The 23,657-nt window shown below is 34.2% G+C and overlaps 1 protein-coding gene and 1 non-coding gene across 2 annotated transcripts in view; one reads left to right on the top strand and one right to left on the bottom strand.

The window, feature by feature from the left end:
• Nucleotides 1-23,657, top strand: part of LRP6 (LDL receptor related protein 6) — a 115,886-nt gene that overhangs the window by 29,953 nt on the left and 62,276 nt on the right. The window contains exon 3 of the mRNA XM_039876367.1: nt 12,569-12,766. Within this exon, the coding sequence (XP_039732301.1) occupies nt 12,569-12,766 (198 nt within the window). The remainder of the gene's footprint in view (nt 1-12,568; nt 12,767-23,657) is intronic.
• Nucleotides 10,074-10,192, bottom strand: LOC120613796 (5S ribosomal RNA). Its single transcript, XR_005655770.1, has one exon. It is a non-coding gene; the product is annotated as a 5S ribosomal RNA (ribosomal RNA).

The following is a 23,657-nucleotide window of genomic DNA, read 5'->3' as shown; positions in this document are numbered from 1 at the left end:
CAGAGTTGCTGTAGCATAAGCATGTATTGCTTTCCTGTTCTTTTTTTGGCTCCCTAGAGAATTCTGCTACTTTCATATCATATCTCTACATTTTTATTTTGTGTATGTTTATGTCTTAGTCCATTTGGGCTGCTATTACAGTTACCACAGCCTGCTGAGTAGCTTATAACAGCAGAAATTTATTGCTCACCATTCTAGAGGATGGGATGTCTAAGATTAAGGTTCCAGCATGGTCCCCTTAGGTAGGTGAGGGCCCTCTTTCTGGTTAATTTCTTGCTGTGTCCTCACATTGTGAAAAGGCCTGGGAGATCCCTCTGGAGCCTCTTTTATAGGGCACTAATTCTGTTCTTGAGGGCTCTGAACTCGACTGAGCACCTTCTAAAGGCCCCACATCCTAATACTGTCATCTTTAGGGATTATGATTTCAACATAGGAATTTTGAGGAGACACATTCAGACCATAGGAATATATAAGTCAAATAAAAAGACTAACCAGTGGTTCTAGGTGTTTTGTAAAAGGAGAGTTTTCTGGTTATCTTATTACCAAATTACCAGAAATAGAAAATCTAACTTTTATGTTTTTAAATATTGCCTTTTTTTGGGGGGGGGATATATGTGCATGATAGTTGGGCATTATTTATACTTACTATATGTGTATTAATGACTTCTTTAAGTTATAGGTATGATTGTATAAATAACTTCAAGGATCATGATATGATTTATGATCTAATATAGATCTAGTTCACTTAGTTTTTATGACTCATTTCTAAATGTTGTCTTGATTAGCCACCATTGTGTGTAATTATATCTTGTAAAGGTTGAAAATTTATCCCTTCAGTTTATATTTATTGAACCTGAACATTTCTGAATATTTTTGTTAGGGGAAATTGGATTCAGATTGAGTATACATATTAGATTAGGGGTTTGTGAATATTATGGAAAATTTATCCATACTTAATCGTAGAAATTATATGCTTTGGATTATAATAAATTTGCATAAAATGGCTGGTATCTAATCCGATTGTCAATTGCATATTTTTACTTTCTGGCATAAGAAATTTTGACCTCTTGAAAATTTAATGTTTTCTTTACTTATTTTAATACTTCCTAATTAAAATGAGGCCTATCTTCTACTCTTCTTCATTTAAAAATTATTTTCCAGAAGGCATTGTAAATGGCTATGATGCCAGATAACAGCAATAAATTATATTTATATAAAAACTAGTAAACAGCCTATAACACCTGGTACTGGTTTTAATGATTTTTGATGAATAGCAGATGTGCACACTATTGCAAAGAGGAACTGTAACCATATATATTTAATTCTTCAGTGTCAAGTTAGTGTTTATCCTCTTTTAATTCAAAGTCAAAATAGAACCTATTTCAGCCAAAGTAAATTAGGGGCCAAATAGACTACATAATTGGAGAGTTAGTAATAATTTTTGCTGAAGAGAGATTTCCCCTGTGCGAATCTGGCTTTTGAGAAGCCATAAGAGTTATCAAACACGTATTTCCTAAAGAATACTAAAATTGGCTTTTAAATATGATGCTGATAAAAATCTTTTGCAGAATATGTTATACAGATAGTTGAATTTAGCAACTTTATTAAGTACTTTTAGGTAATCATAGGTTTTTAACTGTTCGAACAAAAACAACTAAGCCAAACCAAGCCTATTCCTTAATATGTGTGCCCCAATTATTTTTAAATTTGGAAAGAGTTCCAAATTTAAAAATAAAATGATGTAGTGAAGGAGTTTACCTCATAGTCTAATTTTCAGGTAGCTGGGTTAAGTAGGAGGTTTTCAAGTCTGTCATTTTAATAATAGAAAATGTTTATGTGATATCCTAGAACAGAATCTAGGAATTTTTTCCCCTGCATCTTGAAGTCTCTATTCTGCTAGCAGTCTGTTTTCTATTCTACTAGCTGATCTTTAAATAAAAAGTTTGCACCTTTCTCTTATTGGCTGCCCAACCCCTTTTAAAGAGTAACTGTATTTTAAAAGTAGCTCCTAAATATTGCTTCTTACTAAATCTGACAACTTTATGTAATTCAGGCTTTTAGCAGGTGCCCTTTACCATATCAACCAGATTTCTTCATGTTCTCTTACGCAGCTTTACAGGTTATAGCCCAAGCCTGTATATCTGTTATATATTTGAGTGCTGGAAATGGCCTTCCCTCCTGTCTCCAATGCCGATATAACTCATGCTGATTTATTAGACATTTATTGACCCCATGATACTTTCTTTTGGCAGCTCTGCTCCAGCTGTGTAAAGTTTCTGGAAATTTTGAAGTCACAGAATAATTTTGAAAATGACAAACAAAAACCCTTAATGGATCCAATTTTAAAAAATATAATAGATTGATGTGAAAAATTGGAACATTAACACAGTTTGTTGGGAATTTTTAAAGCTCTTTTGTAAACTTGGAATTTTTCTAGTTCACATAATCTCTTTCTGATACATAGAATAAACCACTAATTTCTTTTAGTACCTAGAACAGTAGGGTTTGTTTCTTTTATAGAGATATTGTATATTTGTGCCATGTCTGGATTACACGTGTTTGAGGACAGAGCATTCTAGTCATCTTGCACAGCACTTATACTAAGGGATATAAATTGGTATTCATATGACAGTGTTAAAATGTAACTCAACTTTGTCTCCTCACCTGACCCAAATAAAGTCCTCAGATAATCATAACCCAAAGATACAAAATGCATATTCTTTATCTACTTTGGATACAGAGGATACTTTGTCTGATTTTGGAAAACAAATTCCAGTGTTTTTCTCCAGGGTTTTTCTTCCCCCCTCATGCTGAATGATGAGTTTGGGTTTGCAAAATGAATTTTCCAGTGAGATCAGCTACCACAGTTCTCTAGCATCACATCCCTGTACAGTGTCTTCTGAGCAGGGATCAGTAGTTTCCACTTTTTTGGAATCAGCTTCAGGGCCGCACCCCTGAGTGCCATGAGTGCTTCACTCTTTGCTCTCTAGGACCTTTGCCATTTTAATGCACTCCCCAGGGAAGGACAAAATCTCATAAACCAGATTCTAAGTCTGAAGCATAGGGAAAAATATGTTGTGATGGCTGCAGAAAAGACCCAAGCAAAGACCCTATTCTACTGTCAGGTTTATTGCATTGACTAGAGACACCCACTAGTGACATTTTAAGAATATCATTTATCTCTTTCAGGTCCTATTTCTCATTCCTTTCTTTGGATACGTGATTTAGATGCTTTTGGGGAAATGTGCCAAATGAGGATTTGGTACTAATCTTATTGACCACCAAAAGTGAGTGCCAAGCTTTGTAAAACAGCTAACTGAACCAAAAAGGGCTTTTTTTGGGGGGGTTCATAGCAAAATTGAGTGGGACAAAATATTAATTCCTCCCTCTGCCCCTTTTATCATTGCTGTCATTCATTTTACTTATACATAAGCTGTAATAATTGAATACATTGTTATTATTACTTTGAACAAACTATTATTGTTATATCAGTTAAGGATAAGAAAAACAAGTCTTTATTTTATATTTACTTATTCCTTTTCTAATGCTCTTCCTTTCTTTAATGTAGATCCGAGTTTCTTACCTGTATCATTTTCCTTCACTCTGAACTACTTTTCTTGCAAGTCAGGTTTATAGGCAATAACTTTCCTCAATTTTTGTTTGAGAAAGTATTTCTCTCACTTTTGAAGGACAGAATTTACAGAGTACAGAATTTGAGGTTGGTAGGTTTTTTCCTCTCACCACTTTAAATATTTCACTCCAATCTCCTCTTGCTTGCATGGTTTCTGAGAACTCAGATGGAATTCTTATCTTTGCTCCTTAATACATAAAGTGTTTTTTTCCTTCTGTGTAGTTTTTTCATGAGTTTTTCCTTTGATTTGTCTGGAGTTTGAATGATATGCCTAAGTGTAGAGTTTTACTTTTGTTTTTATATTTATGCTTATTGTTCTCTGAACTTCTTGGATCTGTGGTTTGGTACCTGACATTTATTTGGCAGAAATTCTAAGTCATTATTGCTTCGAATATTGCTTTCTTTTTTTCTTCTACTATTCCCATTATATATATGTTACACCTTTTGTAGTTGGCCCACAGTTCTTGGACATTCTGTTCTATTTTTTTCCAGTATTTTTCTCCTTGATTTTCAGTTTGGAAGTTTCTATAGACATATCCATAAGCCCAGAGATTGTTTTCTCAGCTCTGTCTAGTCTACTAATGACCCTATTAAAGATATTCAATTCTGTTTAGTGTTTATGATCCCCAGCATTTCTTTTTGGTTCTTTCTTACAGTTTGCATCTCTCCGTTTATATTACCCATCTGTTTTTCTGTGTTGCCTGTCTTTTCTGTTAGAGTCCTTAGCATATTAATCCCGGTGGTTTTAAATTTCTAGTCTCATAATTCCAACATCCTTGCCATATCTGATTCTGGTTCTGATGCTTGCTCTGTGTTTTCAAACTTTTCTGTTTATTATGCCTTGTAATATTTTTGTTAAAAGCTGGACATGGTTTACTGGGTAAAAGGAACTGCAATAAATAGGCCTTTAGTAGTGTGTTGAAGTGTTGGGAGAGGGGAAGTGAAGTGTTGGGAGAGGGGGGTGTTGGGAGGGAAGTGAAGTGTTCGGAGAGGGGAAGTGAAGTGTTCTATAGTTCTGTAGTTAGGTCTTAGTCTCTTAGTGAGCCTGTGCTCGTGGGATGTGAGCTTCATGAATGCTTCTGTTTTTTTCACCCCCATAGGTGAGACAGGATGGCTAGAGGGGCCTGGAGTTGGGTTATTTCCCTTCCCTAGGGTCATTTAGGTTCTGCTATAACTTCAATAGGTTAGGCTCTGGTAAAAGTTTCTCTTGAGGGCAGATTTTGTTAAGAATAGAATGCTCTGATGTATTTCAAAGTGGTAGCTTTTTCCTCCCCCTGCTGGAAGCATGAGGAGATTTTCCTTTGATATTCACTGTGAAGACCTGGAAGAGTTCCTGGAGGTAAAACTCAAAGAAGTGTGAGGGCCACCTCATGACTGGTTCCTCTGGAGTTTTTAGCTTTAAGATTTGTCAGTTACAGATGAGGTTTTCCTATCCTGGTACTGGTTCCTTATGGGTTTCTACCCTGATAAGTTGTGATTCTCTGAATCTGCCTTTCTGTCTATCTCATTTTGTAGCAATTTGATCTGTGACCTCACTTCTCTGATGAATCCAAGAATTGTTGATTTTTCAGTTCAGGTTTTTGCTTGTTGTTAGGTTTGAGTGATGACTTCTAAGCTTCTTACATGCTGGACCAGGAATCAGAAATCATGGCTTTGCTTTTTTGCATTGAAAATCTGAAGAATGGTTAAAGAATAATACAATACTTATTAAGTAGAAGGACCTCACATAATATATATAGTCAGGAATCTTAATTTTGATAGATGAGTTCCAGACATATTCCGAGGTTTTAATTTGGATTGGGGCAGGCATGCAGGGAATAGAATTCTGTATGCTCTTGTATTTTATTTATATCCCCAGGCTTAGTCTGGTTCTCTGAACCATTGGTATTGTATCTAATAATACAGTTATTTAATATTATAAACTGTTTACAGCAAACACTGTTTAGATTGATTTTGTTTACAAATCTTTATAGTGAGACTGAGTTAGGTGAATCCATATCATCTCTGTTTATATATAAGAAGACCAGTAAAATAAATTCATAACTGTCTTTTAAAGCTTCCATTAATTTGTTAATGATAGAAGTGGAAGTGAAACTCTCAGAACTTGGTTGTAAAATAAGGCATGAGATCTTTTTTCTTATATAACTAACATTTTCCCTTTGAAGCCTAATCATGAGCAGACAACTGTTAGTGATCTAAAAGCAAAATTTTTTGAAATGAGTCTCCTTGGAGATTATGAAGAAAGTGGTCTGTACATGGAGATAAGCCTACAAATATGTAGACTCTGTGCTCTGTTTAGTAGAATTGAAGGAAACTTTGGAAGTTTGTCTGGTAAATACTCACATCTGAAGAATGTCTGGTAAAATTATTTGTAGGATGTTATGTATATAGATGATGAGAAGCGTCATTAAAAAACACACTGTACATTTATCAGAACCAAAATAACTTTAAAGCAGAAAGTGAACCTTAATGAGTACAAATTAAAAAAAAAATCAGGAGGTTGGTGGACCCCAAGATGGAACGCAGGCTGAGATGGACCCAAAAATCTATTCGAAATGTATGAAAAAAATCTCACTGAAGAGTGGAGAAGGAAAGATGCTTACCTAAGTAACTTTGGAAATTCATGGAACCTGTAACACTAAAGGAAAAGGAATTGCACGTGAGCGGTGTACTCTAGTTGGTAATGTTGCTTCCCATAGAGGTATAGCTAACAATTCTGGTTCTATACTAGAAGTAAACAGTTAAGTTAAAATAGATGGTAAGTGTTGGGAACCAGGTTTCTTACTGCTGGAGTGGAAAGTTAACAGATAAGCAACTTGTTTGAGGCTAGACTGATTCATGTGGTAGTGGATTAGAACTGGAGACATCAAAATGAGCTCATGTTTAATCTACTCTAGATACAGTATACATTTAAATGAGTTTTTAGTTCATTAACTTCAGAGCAATAAAAAGTAAACATGTCACCCCTGGAATTAATACACAGTATTTTTATAATTAAGGTAGGAAGGAGTAATAGGAAAGTTATTATTGTTAATATTTTCAGCATTTGGTTTATAAAGTACTGTAGAGTTTATCAGATCTCACAGAATGGGCAAAAGTCCTAAGTCCTAACCTGTGTATTACTAGTCATTTTGTTTAATGACTTCAAATGTGAAGGAGATATGTATTGATACAAATACAAATCCCTTGATCTTAGAGTAATGATTGTATTTTGCAGTATTGATAATTTTATTTAAATTATTGTTAAATATATGTGGTATACTCTGTTCTCCCTCATACCTAAGAGGAAACATAGCAACAGAATTTCAACATAGCCAGTACTTGTATCTAATTTTCAAGTTAAACACTTTGTGGCAAGACTTGTAGAATGGCCATTTCCAAGTCATTCTCGAGGCTGAGATTAATACATATAACATGCATGTAAAGGTTTGAGAAAATTGAGATCCTGTTTTTTCTTTTGATTAAATGAAAGATTTGGATGAAATAATTAGGGAAATATTCTTAGAAACCTTGGAGCATATATTAAAAATCTTGGAGCATCTTTATAATTTTATTATGCGTGGTGAATGGCGTAAATGATTACCACATTTTCTGGGAGAATAATCTAAAGTATTTTATCTTGGTGTTGGACTGTATCAGCTATAATTTTGGGTTCAGCAAATAGTCACAATATAATTGAGATTTAATTGATGGTTTTTCTGAATTGATTGGAGCAATTTGCCAAATGCTTTATTGATTTATCCTAGAAATACTTCTTAGTGTTTCTCTAGAGTTGTGTATATTCTATTACTGTGTGTTTACTGTACATTTTCTGATGTTACAGACACATCTCTAAGGAAAGATAATACTTCGATTTTATTTTCTTGTTACGATGCAGATTCTCATTTAATAGTTCTAGTGTGGACTCTCAGATTTTACTGAGGCTGTTGATCTATGGACCATATTTTGGATAGTAAGGCATTAGAGCAAAGGGTATGCTTGCTCCATTGTATTTATCTTCTTGCCTCATCCTCCTGGCAATTGCTGATTTGTTTACTGTTCCTATAGTTTGACCTTTTCCAGAATGTTGTATAAATGGAATCATACAGTATGTAGGTTTTGAGACTGGCTTGTTTCACTCAGCACAATACATTTGAGATTCATATATGTTTCTGTATTTATCAGTAATTTGTTTTTTATTGTTCTGGCTGAGTAGTAGTCCATTGTACAGATGTATTGCAATTTGTTTAGCCATTAATCAGTTTAAGAACCTGAGTTATCTCCAGTTTTGGTGATTACAAATAAAGCTACTATAAACATTCCTGTACAGATTTTGATGTGAACATAAATTTTCTTTTTTCTTTCATTATTCTTGGATAAATACCCAGGAATCACATTGCTGGGCACTGTGGTAACTATAGTTAACTTTATAAGAAACTGAAAATTTTCCACAGTGGCTATGCCATTTTTCATTTCCAGTTGCTTTTTGCATCCTCACTGGTATTTGATATTGTCAGCTTCTGTTTAAGCCATTCTTATATGTATGTAGTGTTATCTGATTGTGGTTTTAATTTTTATCCCTAATGGCTAATGATGATGAGTATCTGGGAATGTGTTTAATGTTCTTTCTATATTTTCTTTGTTGAAATATCTTAAAACTTTTGCCAAGTTTTATATTGTTTTTCCTCATTGTTGCATTTCAAAAGTTGATGATTTAGTTTGGATACAAGTCCTTTATCAGATGTGTGTTTGATAAATTGTTTTTTCCTGGTCTTTGGCTTGTCTTTTCACTCTCTTAACATCTTTCAAGGAGCTGACATTTTATATTTTGATTATCATTTTTCTTTTTGGGCTTGTGCTTTTGGCTTTCAGTGTCAGATTTTAGAAATCTTTGTGTAATCCAAGGTCACAAAGATTTTCTGTTTTTTCCCCCTAAAAGTTTTAGGTTTTACATTTAACCCTGTGACCCATTATGAGTTAATTTTTATATGTGGTGTGTGGTATGACTGAAGTTCATCTTTTGGCCTATCGATGTTCAGTTGTTCCAGCAGCAGCTGTCCTCCATTGAACTGTCTTTGCATGTTTATTGAAAACCAGTTAAATACATATATGTGAGTATATTTCTGGATACTGGTCTGTTCTTTTGATTTTTGTGTCTGTTGTTTTGTCAGTAACATGCTGTCTTGATTACTGTAGTAAAGACAGTAAGTCTTGAAAACCATGTGAGTTCTCCAAGATTTTTTCATTTTCAAAATTGTTTTGACAATTCTAGTCTTTCATTTTTCAAATGAATATTAGTATCAGCTTCTCATTTTCTAATTAAATCTTGTTGGGATTTTGATTAGGATTGTAAATCCTAATTAGCTTTGGGAGAATCAGCATATTAATCATATTGAATTTTCCAGTCTGTGAACATGGCATAGCTCTTCATTTATTTAGGTCTTTAATTTCTTCATCACCATTTTGTAGTTTTCAGCCTATAGATCTTGCACATGTGTTGTTACATTTATACCTAAGTATTTCATGTTTTATAATTCTATTGTATATGTACTGTTTAAAAATTTTAACTTCCAAATGTTCATTGCTTTTGTATAGAATATAATTGAATTTTTATCAACCTTATATCCTGAGATCTCGCTCAATTCATGTATTGATTCTAGTACCTTTTTGTAGATTGTTTGGAATTTTAGGCATAGATAATCATGTCTGTAAATAGAGACATTTTTATTTTTCAGTTTGTGTGCTTCTTTTACTTGCCTTCTCTTTTTCTTCCTCCCCCTCCCCACATCCCACTGGCTAAGATATCCAGTAGGATGTTAAATTGGAACAGTGAGAGCAGACATCCTTACCATATATTCCAAGTAGCATTCAGTGATCCATCCTTATTTATGGTGTTAGCTGCAAGTGTTTTTGTAGATGTACATTATTAAGGTAAGGAAGTTCTCTGTTGTAATTTGCTGAGAGTTTTCGATATGAATTAATGGTGAAATTTTTTTCAAATGCCTTCCTGTATCTGTTGAGATGATACATGGTTTTTCTTCTTTAGTCTGTTGCTATGGTGAATTATTTTCTAATATTGAACCAGCCTTGTATTCCTGGGTTTTTGCATTGTGTTCATGAAGGATATTGGTTTATAGTTGTTATCGTTTTTTGGTAATGTCATTTTCAGATTTTGGAATTAAGATAATGCTGACTTCATAAAGTACATTGGGTATTTATTGCACCCTCCTATTTTTGAAAGAATTTGTGTAGAATTTGTATTATTTAGTCTTGAAATATTTGGTGGAACTCAGCAGTTTAGTCATCTAAACCTTGAGTGTTCTTTCTTCCTTTTTTCCTTCCTTTCCTTCCCCTCCTCTCCCCTCCTTTCCTTTCCCTTCCATTCCCTTCGAGGCAACCCTTGGTTGACCTCACAGATTGCAAGGACCTTGTCAGCTTACAATCCCTTATTTTTAATTTTTTACACCTACAGCACCTGGTCTTCCTAGGGGATCTCTCATCCAAGTACTAACCAGGCCCGACCCTGCTTAGCTTCCGAGATCAGATGGGATCCGGCTTGTTCAGGGTGGCATGGCCGTAGACGAACTTTCTTCTTTATTGTAAGATTTTAAATTATGAATTTAATTTCTTTAATAGGTATAGGGCTGCTCATATTATCTATTCATGCTTGTTATTCTTTTATTATTATTATTATTTTTAGTTTTGAATAACTCTGTTTTGTTTTTCTTCTGTGGTTACCTTGAAGTTTATTCTTCTGACCTGTTTGACCCCAGTGTGAAATTAGAGGTAACTTATTAATACCTTTTGGCCCTAGATAGTATCTAGGTAACTCTAAAATTAGCACCATTGTTAGAAGACTCCAGAAGACTCTATTTTACTCTGATTCTTAGAGTCTCAGGCAGAAACTGAGCCAATAATTTTGGTAATCTTAATGACACCCTCCCACACATCCATGCAAAGGAGGGAGTTGACTTGGGGGCGTGTCTGTCTACTGTGGGTGTCTGAGTAAGACTGCAGACCTTCCCAGATCTCTCTATTAAATTTTCTGTCTGGTGTGCCATTTTGTTCTTTTCCCCAACCAGTATTGCTGTGATAATAACCCTCTCTGATTGTTTGCCACTAAAAGCACTCTTGTTTTTGACAACATTTCTAGGCTTAGATTTTTGCATTAACTACTCCAAATAAAATCAGCCCTCTTTTGCTGGACCAGTTAGCCGCCAATCTCTATGGCTTGCCATGTCTGCTTAGAGTAGAACTCTGTGCCACAAACCTTGCAGTATTGTGGATGGTGATGCAAGTAACCTGTAGCTGAAATACCACAGTTCTTACTGAGATTTGTTAGATTTCTTGAATTTTGAAATTTCTTTTCATTTTGTTATATGTTTTTTGATTGATTTCAGAGACTTGTTCTTTTCGACAATCTTTTTCTTTCTCTTTTTCTTTTCCTCATTGCGTTTAGGGGAGAGGATTTGCTGAGCTCCTCACAGAGCCATTCTGGGAACTATGGCCTCTCTATTCTTTTTTAGCTTTCCTCCAATCTTTCTTCACATTGCAGCCAACCCCCTGCCCCCACACCCCCAAACCCCCAAAGCTGGTCATTTCACCTCCAACCTTAAAAGTTTTCAAGTGCCTTTATGTTTGTTCTCAGAATAAAAACCAAAAATTCTAACGTGGTGTGAAATTATTGTCTGGCTTGCTTTCTTATATATATAGTTTTATCTTGGATGAATCTGATCATTCTCTTTCCCCTCATATTGGACAATATTCAGTTATTATCCTCAATTTAGGGAGTACTTTGCCCTTTATTCTTTATAAGTCAAGGCTCTCACTGGTGACATAAGTTTGGAATCTGAGGGATACAGGTTTGAATTTCTGTTCTGCATTTATTAGCTGTGTGACTGAGCAATGTACTAACTTTTCTGAATTTATTTCATCTGAAATATGACAGAAATAATAGTTCATAATGTTGCTTTTCTGAATTTTTTTCATCTGAAATATGACAGAAATAATAGTTCATAATGTTGCTAATAGGCTTAAGTGAGAAAATGTATATAAAGCAGTTAGCACAGTGCCTTGTATCTAGGAAGTATGTTTATTCCCCACCTGATATTCTCTTCCCATCATTTCTTTGAGTAAGAAGTTTATATGGAATACCAATAGACGCAAGTGAAATTATTCCAGTATTACCATTCCACCAATTTTCTGAGTAAAAGTTATACTTGAATTTCAGTTGCATTTAAACATATTTATTGAGTACCTCATATGTAGTTCATAACACCCTCATAACTTTTTTAAAATGTGCTTTTAATTGAAATATAACACATTAAAAGTTTTACCTGTAAATCAAGGAAATTTTTCTTTTTCCCTCAGGAATGAGACTATTAAGACTTACGTTTTTTTATTATGACAAAAATTTCAAACTTGTAGACTATAAGCAAAAATAGTACAAAAAAATTCTGTGTACTTTAAATATAATACAATGATCATATTTAGAAAATTAACATTAGTACATTTCTATTAAATAACTTGACAGGAATACTGTGTAAGAGATCTACATAAAAGATGGTATGTCTTTTTCAGTACATCACATTTTTAATGCCACCTTGTTTCCTTATTGATGACGTTTACTTAAATGATGTGGTTAAGGTGGTGTCTACTGAGTTTATTTTCTCTAAAGCTACTATTTTCCCCTTTGTCAATAAGTAATCTCTGGGGAGATACATTGAGATAGTGTAAATGTCCTTTTTCCCAGTAAACTTTGATCATATGGTTTTTGCATTCTCAGTGATGCTTGCCTGAATCAGTTATTACTACGATGGTGGCAGAAAGGTAGTTTATTAAAATTTTGATAATTTCTAGGGGTTTCAGTTTTAGTGTTCCTGAGAGCTTTCGTGATAATTATAAAAACTTGGCTGTTAATCTGCTTATTTTGTTGTTTATTATTTATATCATTTTTAGGTTCATGTACTGGACAGACTGGGGAGAAGTACCAAAGATAGAACGTGCTGGAATGGATGGTTCAAGTCGCTTCATTATAATAAACACTGAAATTTACTGGCCAAATGGACTGACTTTGGATTATGAGGAACAGAAACTTTATTGGGCAGATGCAAAACTTAATTTCATCCATAAATCAAATCTGGATGGAACAAATCGGTAAGGTTGCCGTGTACATTTATTTTTAAACTTTAAGTAAAAGTAAATGCCACAGTGTCTTTTAGTAATGAAATTATAGTAATCAAATTATAAAGCCTAATTTTATTAAGAATAAATTAGTGGATTTTAGGCTAAGTGTCAAAGGGGAAGAAGAATAGACTTTCAGTTTGCTTTTGAAAAAGGTGACTATATTTCTCTTGGTAGCATTTAGAATTTATGGACTCCATTTTCTCCTTTACTCTGAGCTGATTTAGTTCTTGAGTGATTCTCAACCAGAAATAGGACTTCTTCTTTCTCTGAGGGTGTTTGGAAATGTGTAGGGAATTTTGGTTAACACAAGGACTGGGAGTGGTGCTAGCCTTTTAGTTCCAGGGGGGCCAGGGATGCTAAATATTATGCAATGTGCTGGACATTCAGTACAACAAAGAGTCATCCTATTCAGAATTACCTATAGGGCCCGTAGGTACTGCTCATGGAAGCTCACTTAATAAATCTCCAGATTAGGACAGTGGTTGGCAAACTTATCTTAGACGTTGTGGGTCATATATGACCTCTGTTGTAACTACTTACCTCTGCTGTTGCAGTATGAAAGCAGCTATAGGTAATACGTAAGGAAATAGGCATGGGTGTGTTCCAGTAAAACTTTATTTACAACATATATAGTAAGCCAGTGGGGCTATAGTTTGCTGACTCCTGGACTAGAAGAAAACCTCTTGCATGTATACGATACCCCAGTATTTAAGAAAGACAATGTTATAATAAGTAAAAATGAGGTTTTTACTCAGATCATGTTCAGATTTTTAAAGACACTTCATGTTCTTGTGTTTGAATGATTATTTGGGTTTCTAGTGGTCTTATTCTAAGACTTCAACAGAAACTAGAGAGCCAGGAGTTGAAGGAATATTTCAAAGGCTAAGCATTTTTAGGTTATCTGAATGATGAACCAGGAAGCATTTAGACATATTGAAAACCAGGAAAGAGTTAAAGAATTTATTAAAATAAAGTTGGTATAATCATGGAATTAGAGTGTGGGTTTTTTTTTTTTTGCCTTGTTTCAAAAAAGAATGAAATGTCTTACAACAAGATAGTTTTAAAACAATTAGAAATAGATGTCAAAAATGTAACAAGTTTATGGTGAATATAAAAACATAATTTTTGTTTTTGAATTTTAAATCTGGCTTTGAGAGGGATACTAGGAAATGAATATGGCCATGTCATGGTTTTATGGACTCCCTTGGGATACTCACATAAAAACCAATGAAACTAGATAGCAAATCCAAAAACATACCATAAAACTAACCTCGGGCATCCAGAAATAAAAGCAAGTAAGGGCAGACCACTAACAGCTACAAGACCTTCATAGCGTTACTGTCTGCAAGAGTTAAGCAGAGAAAAAGAAAGTGAATGGAGTGTTTCATTGAACCTAAATGCAGGATACCTCCAAAATAGCCTCAACTATTTACTAGACAATGTGGTAGACTATATTAAGAGCAGCAGCTGAAATGTGAGGGTGGGGGTTCCCACTCCAATATCAAGCAAGTACAGTGTGTTCATGGTAAAGACAGAAGAGGATAGAGCAGACTGGCTCCAAAGGATTCTTGAAATGGACCTGCTAGAGTTCTCTATCAGGACAGGGTACCACACTGAACAGAAACAAAATTGAATAGAATAATAACATCAAAATTGAGCAGAATAGGGAAACTTGAGAGGAACAAAAGGATAGGGAAAGAAGGTCCAGTTAAGGATGGACAGAGGGACAGCTTCAGAAAGGAAGCTACCATAGTTTTAACATTACGTGAAAACAACAGAAGACTGAATTCTTTTAAGTTAGAATACTACCTTGAACATCACTTTCTTCTCACAGTTCAGGAAAACTAATTTCACATAAACATGAGAAACAGAAGTACCAAAGTAAAATCCCATTTAAGGTTATTATAAAGATCTTATTTAGAGCAGTATTTTTTGCTAATAACAACTTAACTTCGAATATATACCTAAGCTCTACATTTTTACTCTCTTCCACTTTTTAATGTTTCTGATGGCACAGTATCTTTTTATCTTGTGTATTAATACATTATTGATGTTATTTTTACTACTTTTGTCTTTTAACTTCATTTCTTACTACTTTTGTTTTTTAACACTTATATTAGATTTATAACTGATTTACCCATCACTATTACAACATTATAGTATTCTGAAAGTAAGTATATATTTATCTTTACCAGTGAGATTTATACTTTCATATGTTTAGCCATTACTAATTAATGCTCTTCTGTTTCAGCTTGAAGAAGTTCCTTTAACATTTCTTGTAAGGCTGATTTAGTGGTGATGAATTTCTTCATCTTCTGCTTGTCTGGAAACTTTATCTTTCTTTCCATTCTGAAGGACAAATTTACTGGATAGAGTAGAAGCAGGTCCTTGAATAACGTTTTGTTCAACTTGGTTTTGTTACAATGTTGATGAGATGCCATAAGAACTTAATTCTTGTTTATATCAGTTAGCCTGTGGTGAAATTGGTTTCATTATATGTCATTTCATCAATTTGCTTAAAGTCGCAGTATCTATCAATGACATTAAGGACTTGATATATTCTTGGTTGGCAGTTTTTGTCTTCCCACACTTTGAATATGTCGTGCCACTCCTTCCTGGTCTGTAACGTTGCTGATAACAAAATCTGATTGTCTTATGGGGATTCCCTTATGTGAAACCAGTTGTTTTTCTCTTGCTGTTTTTAAGATTCACTCCTTGTCCTTAACTTTTGACAGTTTAATTATAATGTGTCTTGGTGTGTGTCCTTTTGAACTCATCTTTTTTGGAACTTTCTAGGCTTCCGGGCTCTGGATGTCTATTACTTTCCCCAGGTTAGGGAAATTTTCAGCCAATTTCTTTCAGTAAGCTTTCTCCGTCTTTCTATCCTCTGCTTCTGGGACGCTTATCATCAAGGACCACTTGATGGTATCCTATAAGTCCCTTAAGCTATTTTCACTTTTATTTTTCCCTCTGTGATTGGATGAATTTTACTGCGCTGTGCTGTCTTTGAATTTGTTGATCCTTTCTTCTGTCTGATCTAGTGTGCTGTGTTGTACCCCTCTATTGTACTTTTCACTTTATTGTATTCTTCAGTTCTGTAATCTTTCCATTTGGTACTTTCTTATGTTTGTCTCTTTGTTGAAATTCTCCCTTGTTCATATGTTGTTCTTCTAACCTCTGTGAGCATCTTTCTGACCGTTATTTTGAACTCTTTATCAAGTAAATCAAATATCTGTTTTATTGTTTCTAGAGTTTTATCTTATTCTTTTGTTTCCAACATATTCCCTTGTTTCTTCATTTTCCTTGGCTCTGTATTTGTTTCTGTGCATTAGGTAAAACAACCACCTTTCCCTTTCTTGACGGAGTGATCTTGTGTAGGAGGTGAATGTTACCAGTCAGCCTGGCCTGAGCTCTTGCGTGTCTCTCAGACTTTTGTGATTGTCCAAATTGCCTTTGTTCTTAGTGGCTCCAAATAGTTGAGGGTACCCTGATATCTGTCTTGCGTTTCAAAGTGGAGGGTTGCAGTCAGTACCTAGATGGAGGCTGACTGGAAGCTGGACTCCCAGGCAGCAGCTGGGAAAGTATATAGTTAGGGCCCTTCTAGGGAGAAATTGAGAGATGGGCTTTTTTTCCTGCTCCTTCTGTGTTGGATGTAGATACATAGCTACAGAAGAGGTTGCACCTGTACCTATTAAGAACTGCTTCATTATTTACTACTGTCCTATGGGACTTGTAAGTGCAAGGCTTGTTGGCTTTCAGAGCTAGACAGTCCAGGGGCCCATCCCTTGGGCAGCATGAACAAAAGCTGGGTCACCAGATATGTATACAAGCTGATTCTGTGGAGATACTAGAGGTTTGGAGTGAGCTAGAGCTAGAAGGTGGAGGTGATTGATGTCTGCTGGTTTCCCTGGTCTCCTGGAAAGATTACAAGTCACCTCCTAGATATCTGCTAACCTAGAAGCCTGACCATTGGAGAGCAACTTTTAAAGTATGCAAATAGACTTCTTTCAGGGAAAGTCTGGGAGGTGGCAATTCTAACTGATTCATCTGTGCTGAGCCCTGCTGTGATAGATGTCTTTTGTAGGCCTCATGGTAACCAAAAAGGATTACTAGAAAAGAATTTAAGCATACCACTATAGAAAATCATCATATCACAAAGGAAGAGAGCAAGAGAAGAAAAGAACGAAGGAAATAAAAACAGCCAGAAGACAGTGAACAAAATGGCAATAATAAGTTCATACTTATCAATTTTATATGGAAATGACTAAATTCTTAAGTGAAAATGCATAGTGTCTGAATGGATAAAAGCACAAGACCCACTATATGCTTCCCACAAGAGACTCATTTCAGCTTTAAGGAAATGCATAGCCTGAAAGTGAAGGGATAGTAAAATATTTTCTCTGCAAATGGAAACCAAAAGAAAGCGGAGGTAGCAATACTTAGATCAGGCAAAATCAACTTTAAGCTGCAGACTGTAACAAGAGACAAAGAAGGTGATTATACGATTATAATAGGGCCAACATTAAGTCTAACAAGAAGCTTTAACTTTGTAAAGATTCATATACCCAGCATAGGAGCTCCTCCGTATATAATGCAAATATTAATAGACATGGAGGGAGAAATATAGAGCAATACAATAATAGTAGGGACTTCATTACCCCACTTTAAACAATTGATGTATCATCCAGACACAAAACCAATAAGGAAACATTGTATTTAAACCACCAGATTATGTGTTCTTCTCAAGTTCACATGGAACATTCTCCAAAATAGATCATGTTAGGCCATAAACATCTTAATAAATTTAAGAAGGTTGAAATTATATCAGGCATCTTTTCTGACCACAGTGGTAAGAAACTAGAAATCAGTTACAAGAAGGAAATTGGAAAATTATGACCTCACACCTGTTAGAAATGGCTGTCTGTTATCAATAAGACAAGAAATAAGTGTTGGTGATCATATGGAGAAAAGGGAACTCTTGTTCACTTGGGGACATAAATGAGTACAGCCACTCTGGAAAACAGTTTCTCAAAAAATTAAAAATAGAACTTTTATATTATTCAGCAGTTCCACTTCTGGGTATTTATCCGAAGAAAAAGAAAACATGCCACTCCCATGTTCATTTCAGCATCGTTTACAATAGCCATATATGGAAACAACCTAAGTCTTCATCAACTGATGAATGGATAAAGCAGATGTGGTTTCCTCTCCTCTCTTCTCTCTCTCTTCTCTTCTCTCTCTCTCTCTCTCTCTCTCTCTTCTCTCTCTCTCTCTCTGGCAAATATATCACTGGCTACACACACACACACACAGGCCACACACATAGACATACACACACTATGGAGTATCATTCAGCCATAAAAAAGGAAACCCTGCAATTTACAACAACATGGATGGGCCTTAAAGGCATTATGCTAAGTGAAATAAATAAGACAGAGAAAGACAAATACATGATCTCACTTTATATAGACTCAAAACAAACAAACAAACCCCAAGTTCATGATACAGAAAATAGTTTGTGGCTGCCAGAGGTGAGACTGGGCAAAATGGGTGAAGGGAGTCAAAAGGTACAAAATTCTAGGTTATAAATAAGTCAGGGGGTTGTAATGTACAACATGACAACTATAGTTAATAATACCGTATTGCATATTTGAAAGTTACTAAGATAGTAAATCTTAAATGTTTTCATCACCAGAAAAAAATTCTAACTATATATGGTGATAGATGTTAACTAGAATTATTGTGATCATTTGGCAGTATATACAAATATCTAATCATTATGTTATACATCTGAAACATAATATACTTAAGTTATACCCTAGTTAAAGAAGAAAATTGGACAATTCACAAATATGTTGGGATTAAACAAGATACTCCTCAACAACATAGGTTTCAAAGAAGAAATTAAAAAGAGAAATCAAAATATATCTTGAAACAAATGAAATGGAAATACAACATACCAAAACTTGTGGGGTGCAGCAAAAGCAGTTGTAAAAGGGAAGCTTATAGTGATAAATGCCTACATTAAGAAACAAGAAAGACCTAAAATAAACAACCTAACTTTCCATCCCAAAGAACTAGGTGAAGAAGAACAAATTAAGCCTAAAGGTACCAGAAGGAAGGAAATAACAAAAATCAGAGTGACAAGACATGAAATAGAGACTAAACAAACAGTAGAAAAGTTCAGTGAAGAGCTGGATTTTTGAGTAGTGAAACAGTAGACAAACTTTTAGCTAGACTTGACAAAGAGAACACTGAAATAAAATCAGAAATGAGATATTACAGCTGATACCATACAAATACAGAAGCTCATAAGAGACTACTATAAACAAGTATATATCATCAAATTGAGCGACCTAGAATTACTGGATAAATTCTTCAAAACATACAACCTACCAAAACTGTATCATGAAGAAATAGAAAATAAGAACAGACCAATTTTTTGTAAGGAGTTTTAATCAGTAATCAAAAACCTCCTAGGAAATAAAAGTCCAGGACCAGACGGCTTCAGTGGTGAATTCTACCACATATTTGAAGCATTTATGCCAGTCCTTCTCAAAGTCTTCTAAAAAACAGAGGAATACTTAGAAACTGATTTTACGAGTCTAGCATTACCCTGATACCAAAACCAGATAAGGAACTTACAAGAATAGAAAATTACAGGCCAGTCATTCCTAATTAATATAGAGTAGTCCTTCCTTAACTACAGGGGATATGTTCTAAGACCCTCGGTGGATACCTGAAACTACAGATAGTACTGAGCTCTATATATACTGTGTTTTTTTCTATGCATACATACCTATGATATAGTTTGATTTATACATTTTATCATAGTAAGACATTAACAACAATAACTAATAACAAAAGAGTATAATTACTGTAATAAAATGTGAATGTGTTCTCAAAATACATGATTTTACAGTATGTACAGTGTGGAGACACTGGACAAATGGACGATTCATGTCCTGGGATGGAGAGGGATATGTGAGATTTTATCATTTACTCAGAACAGTGTACAATTTAAGACTTATGCATTGTTTCTGGAATTTTCCATTTAATATTTTCAGACTGCGGTTGACTGTGGATAACTGAAAACCACAATAAGGGGGAACTACTGTAAATTCAAAAATCCTCAACAAAATACTAGGAAATAGAATTCAGCAGTACATTAAAAGGATTATACACCATGATTAAATGCAATATATTCCAGGGACCAAGGGTGTTTCAACATATGAAAACCAGTCTATGTGATAACAGTACATTAACAGAATGAAGGATAAAAATTACATCAACTTAATAGGTACAGAAAGAGCAATTGACAGAATTCAGCATCCATTTGTGATAAGACTCTTAACAAGGTGGGTATAGAGGGAATGTACCTCAACAAAATAAAAGCTGTATCAGACAGATTCACAGCTAATGTTAAAAGTGAAAAGCTGAATGCTTTTTTCCTAAGATCAAAACAAGACAAGGATACTCACTCTTACCATTTTTATTCAACATAGTGCTGGAGATCCTAGCCAGAACACTTAGGCAAGAAAAAGAAAGAAAAGGCATCCAGATAGGAATTGAAGAAGTAAAACTGTCTGTATTTGCAGATGACCTTATGTTATATATAGGAAATCCTAAAAAGTCCACCACAGAACTGTTAGAACTAATGAAAAAAGTTTGTAAATTTTCAGGATACAAATCAGTATACAGAAATCAGTTGCTTTTCTATATGTTAATAAACTATCAATCAGAGAAATTAAGAAAGCAGTCTTATTTGCTATAGCATCAAAAAGAATATAATACCCAGCAATAAATTTTAAACAAGGAGGTGTAGGGCCCGTACACTGAAAACTATAAGCACTGATGAAAGAAATTGAAAAGACACAAATAAGTAGAAATTAATCCATGCTCATGGATTGGAAAAATTAGTTCATTAAAATGTCCATACTACCCCAAAGCCATCTGCAAATGAATGCAATCTCTATTACAATTCCAATGGTATTTTTCACAGAAATAAAACAAACCTAAAGTTTGGAACCATAAAATACCCTGAATAGCCAAAGCAATCTTGAAAAAGAAGAACAAAGCTGGAGGCACCACACTTTCTAATTTCAAGCTATATTCCAAAGCTGTAATAATCAAAACAATATGGTGTTGGCATAAAGCCAGACACAGAGGTCAGTGAAACAGAATAGAGAGCCTAGAAATAAACCCATGCATATATGGTCAATGAATATACAAAAAATAAGCCAAGAATGTACAATGGGGAAAGGATAGTTTAATAAATGATGTCGGGAAAATTGGATAGCCACACGCAAATGAAACTGGAGCCATATTTGATACACAAAAAATCAACCAAACATGGGTAAAAGACTTAAATTTAAGAACTAAAACCACAAAACTCCTAGAAGGAAAAACAGGGAAAAGGCTCCTTGACATCAGTATTAGCAGTGATTTTTTTTTTGAATTTTACACCAAAAGTAAGGCAGTGAAAGCAAAAATAAGTGGGACCACTAAAACTAAAAAGCTAAAAAGCTTCTGTACAGAAAAAGGAAACCATCAACAAAATGAAATGACAACCTGTGGAATGGGAGAAAATATTTGCAAATTATATATTTGAGAAGGTGCTAATATTCAAAATATGAAGAACTCCTACATCTCAATAGTAAAAAGTACAAACTGCATTAAAAAATGGGCAGAGGAATTGAGTAGACTTTTTTTTTTACGCTAGACTTACATTCAGCCAACAGGTACTAGAAAAAGTGCTCAACATCACTAATTATCAGGGGAATGCAAATCAAAACCACGTGAGTTACCATCTCACACCTCTTAGAATTTTTATCATCAAAAAGGCAAGAGATAAGTACTGGTGAGGTTGTGATGAAAAAGGAAAATGTTTGCACTGTTGGTGGGATTGTATATTGGTACATCCAGTATGTAAAACAATATTGAGGGTCTTCATAAAATTAAAAATATTACTACCATGCGATCCTAGTTAATCCCCCTTCTGAATATATATCCAAAGGAAATGAGAAAAGGTCTTAAGGAAATATCTGCACTTCCATGTTCATAGAAGCATTATTCACAATAGCTAGTGCTACCTAGAAACAACCTAAAAGTCAGTGGATGAATGGATAAGGAAGATGTAGTATATGTACATTAATGGAATATTATTCAGCCATGAGAAAGAAGGACATCCTGCTGTTTGTGACAACATGAATGGACCTTGAAGGCATTATCTTCCTTCAATGAAATGAGTCAGATAAAGACAAATACTGTATGATATCAAGTATGTGTAGACTCTTAACAGAAAGTCAAACTCATAGAAACAAGAAAACGTCAGGAGCTACTGTGTGGGGGAAATAGAGGTGGTAAAAGGGTTTAAACTTTCAGCTTTAAGATGAATAAGATCTGAAGATTTAGTATATAACATGATTATAGTTGATAACTGTATTATATAATTGAAATTAGGAGAGTAGAACTTAAATGTTCTCACCAAAAAATTCTGAAAAGGAAAAAAATACAAAGAGCAAAAATTTGTGAGATGTGATAGTGATTAACTAGATGAGGAATTCTTTCACAATTTATATGTATATCTTATCACAATATACACCTTAAATATCTTTCAATTTTATTTGTCAATTATACCACAATAGCACTGAAGAAAAAAAAAGTTATAAAGGGAAAAAACGAATGATGAACAGAATAATGCCTTACATAGGAAATTCCCTAGAAAGAAAGATAGATAGGACCATAGAACAGATCACACCTTCGTTTTAAAATACTCTGTCAGTAACCAATATCACCTGTCAAAAACCCACTTAAATTAAAATTAGAAAGCTCAGAAATGATATGACAGAGTTCAGGAAAGTATAAAATTGTTTCAGAAAAGATAGCTAAACCAGAAGGGATGCAAAAATGAATAAACAGAAAAAAATCTTTAAATAGAAGTTGAAAAGGAGGAGAAATTTAAAGACCAAAAAGAATGTGAAAAGATAAAAAGGATTTGAGAGAGAGTCACAAGTATTGAAGATAGGCAAAGGAGAAATAACATACAGATAAAAGACTTTTAGGAAGATAACCAAAGCAAGGAAACAGAACAAATATGAAAAACTATAATTCAGGAAAAAGTTTCTTAAAAGAAGATTTGAAACTACAGATTTAAAGAGAATGTTATGTACCTGAAAATATAAACCGGAGCAAACATCAAGATACATTCTAGTAAAATTACTCTGTAGAAAAAAAAATTCTTGGGATCTTTAAGAATAATGTAAATAACTTAAAAGGAAAAGACAAGTAGACTAACATCAGACTTTCTCACAGCAACACTTCCTGTCAGAATTAAATGGAGTAGTATTTTTAAGATACTCCAAGTAAGAAAATGTGAGCCAATGATCTTTCTCCAGCAAAACTGACTTTCTCATAGAAAGCCATAGATAACATTATCAATATGCAAGTCAAGAAATACTGTTTCCTTGACTCGTTCTTGAAAAGGTACTAGTAACTGCACTTTTGACAACCAAAATGATGATTGAATAAGTCTTGGTGAAGAGCATTATAAATATAATTACTTGTAGTATGAAAACTAAAGGATTTTTAAAATTGAGTATAATATGTAATGACTATATGTTTAGATTATGTAGATAGAGTACCACTGTAAAAAAGTTGAAATGAGAATAGAACAACTACATGCAAAAATTTTGTTAAACTCTATAGTAACTATATTCGTGTATAGGTATTACTGTTGAGTTTTTTGAGACTATAATGTTGGGTTAAGTAAATGACTGATTATCATATATTAACTTTATTGCCCTTACATATGTAGGATTCTTGGTGTGGGCGAAAGGAAATATTGATGAAATACTGAAGA

The sequence above is a fragment of the Pteropus medius genome, unplaced genomic scaffold (genome assembly GCF_902729225.1).
Source record: "Pteropus medius unplaced genomic scaffold, Ma_sr-lr_union100, whole genome shotgun sequence".
Taxonomy (NCBI): Eukaryota; Metazoa; Chordata; class Mammalia; order Chiroptera; family Pteropodidae; genus Pteropus; species Pteropus medius.
Note: the sequence above shows the minus strand (reverse complement) of the source record. Positions and strands in the feature narration are given on the sequence as shown.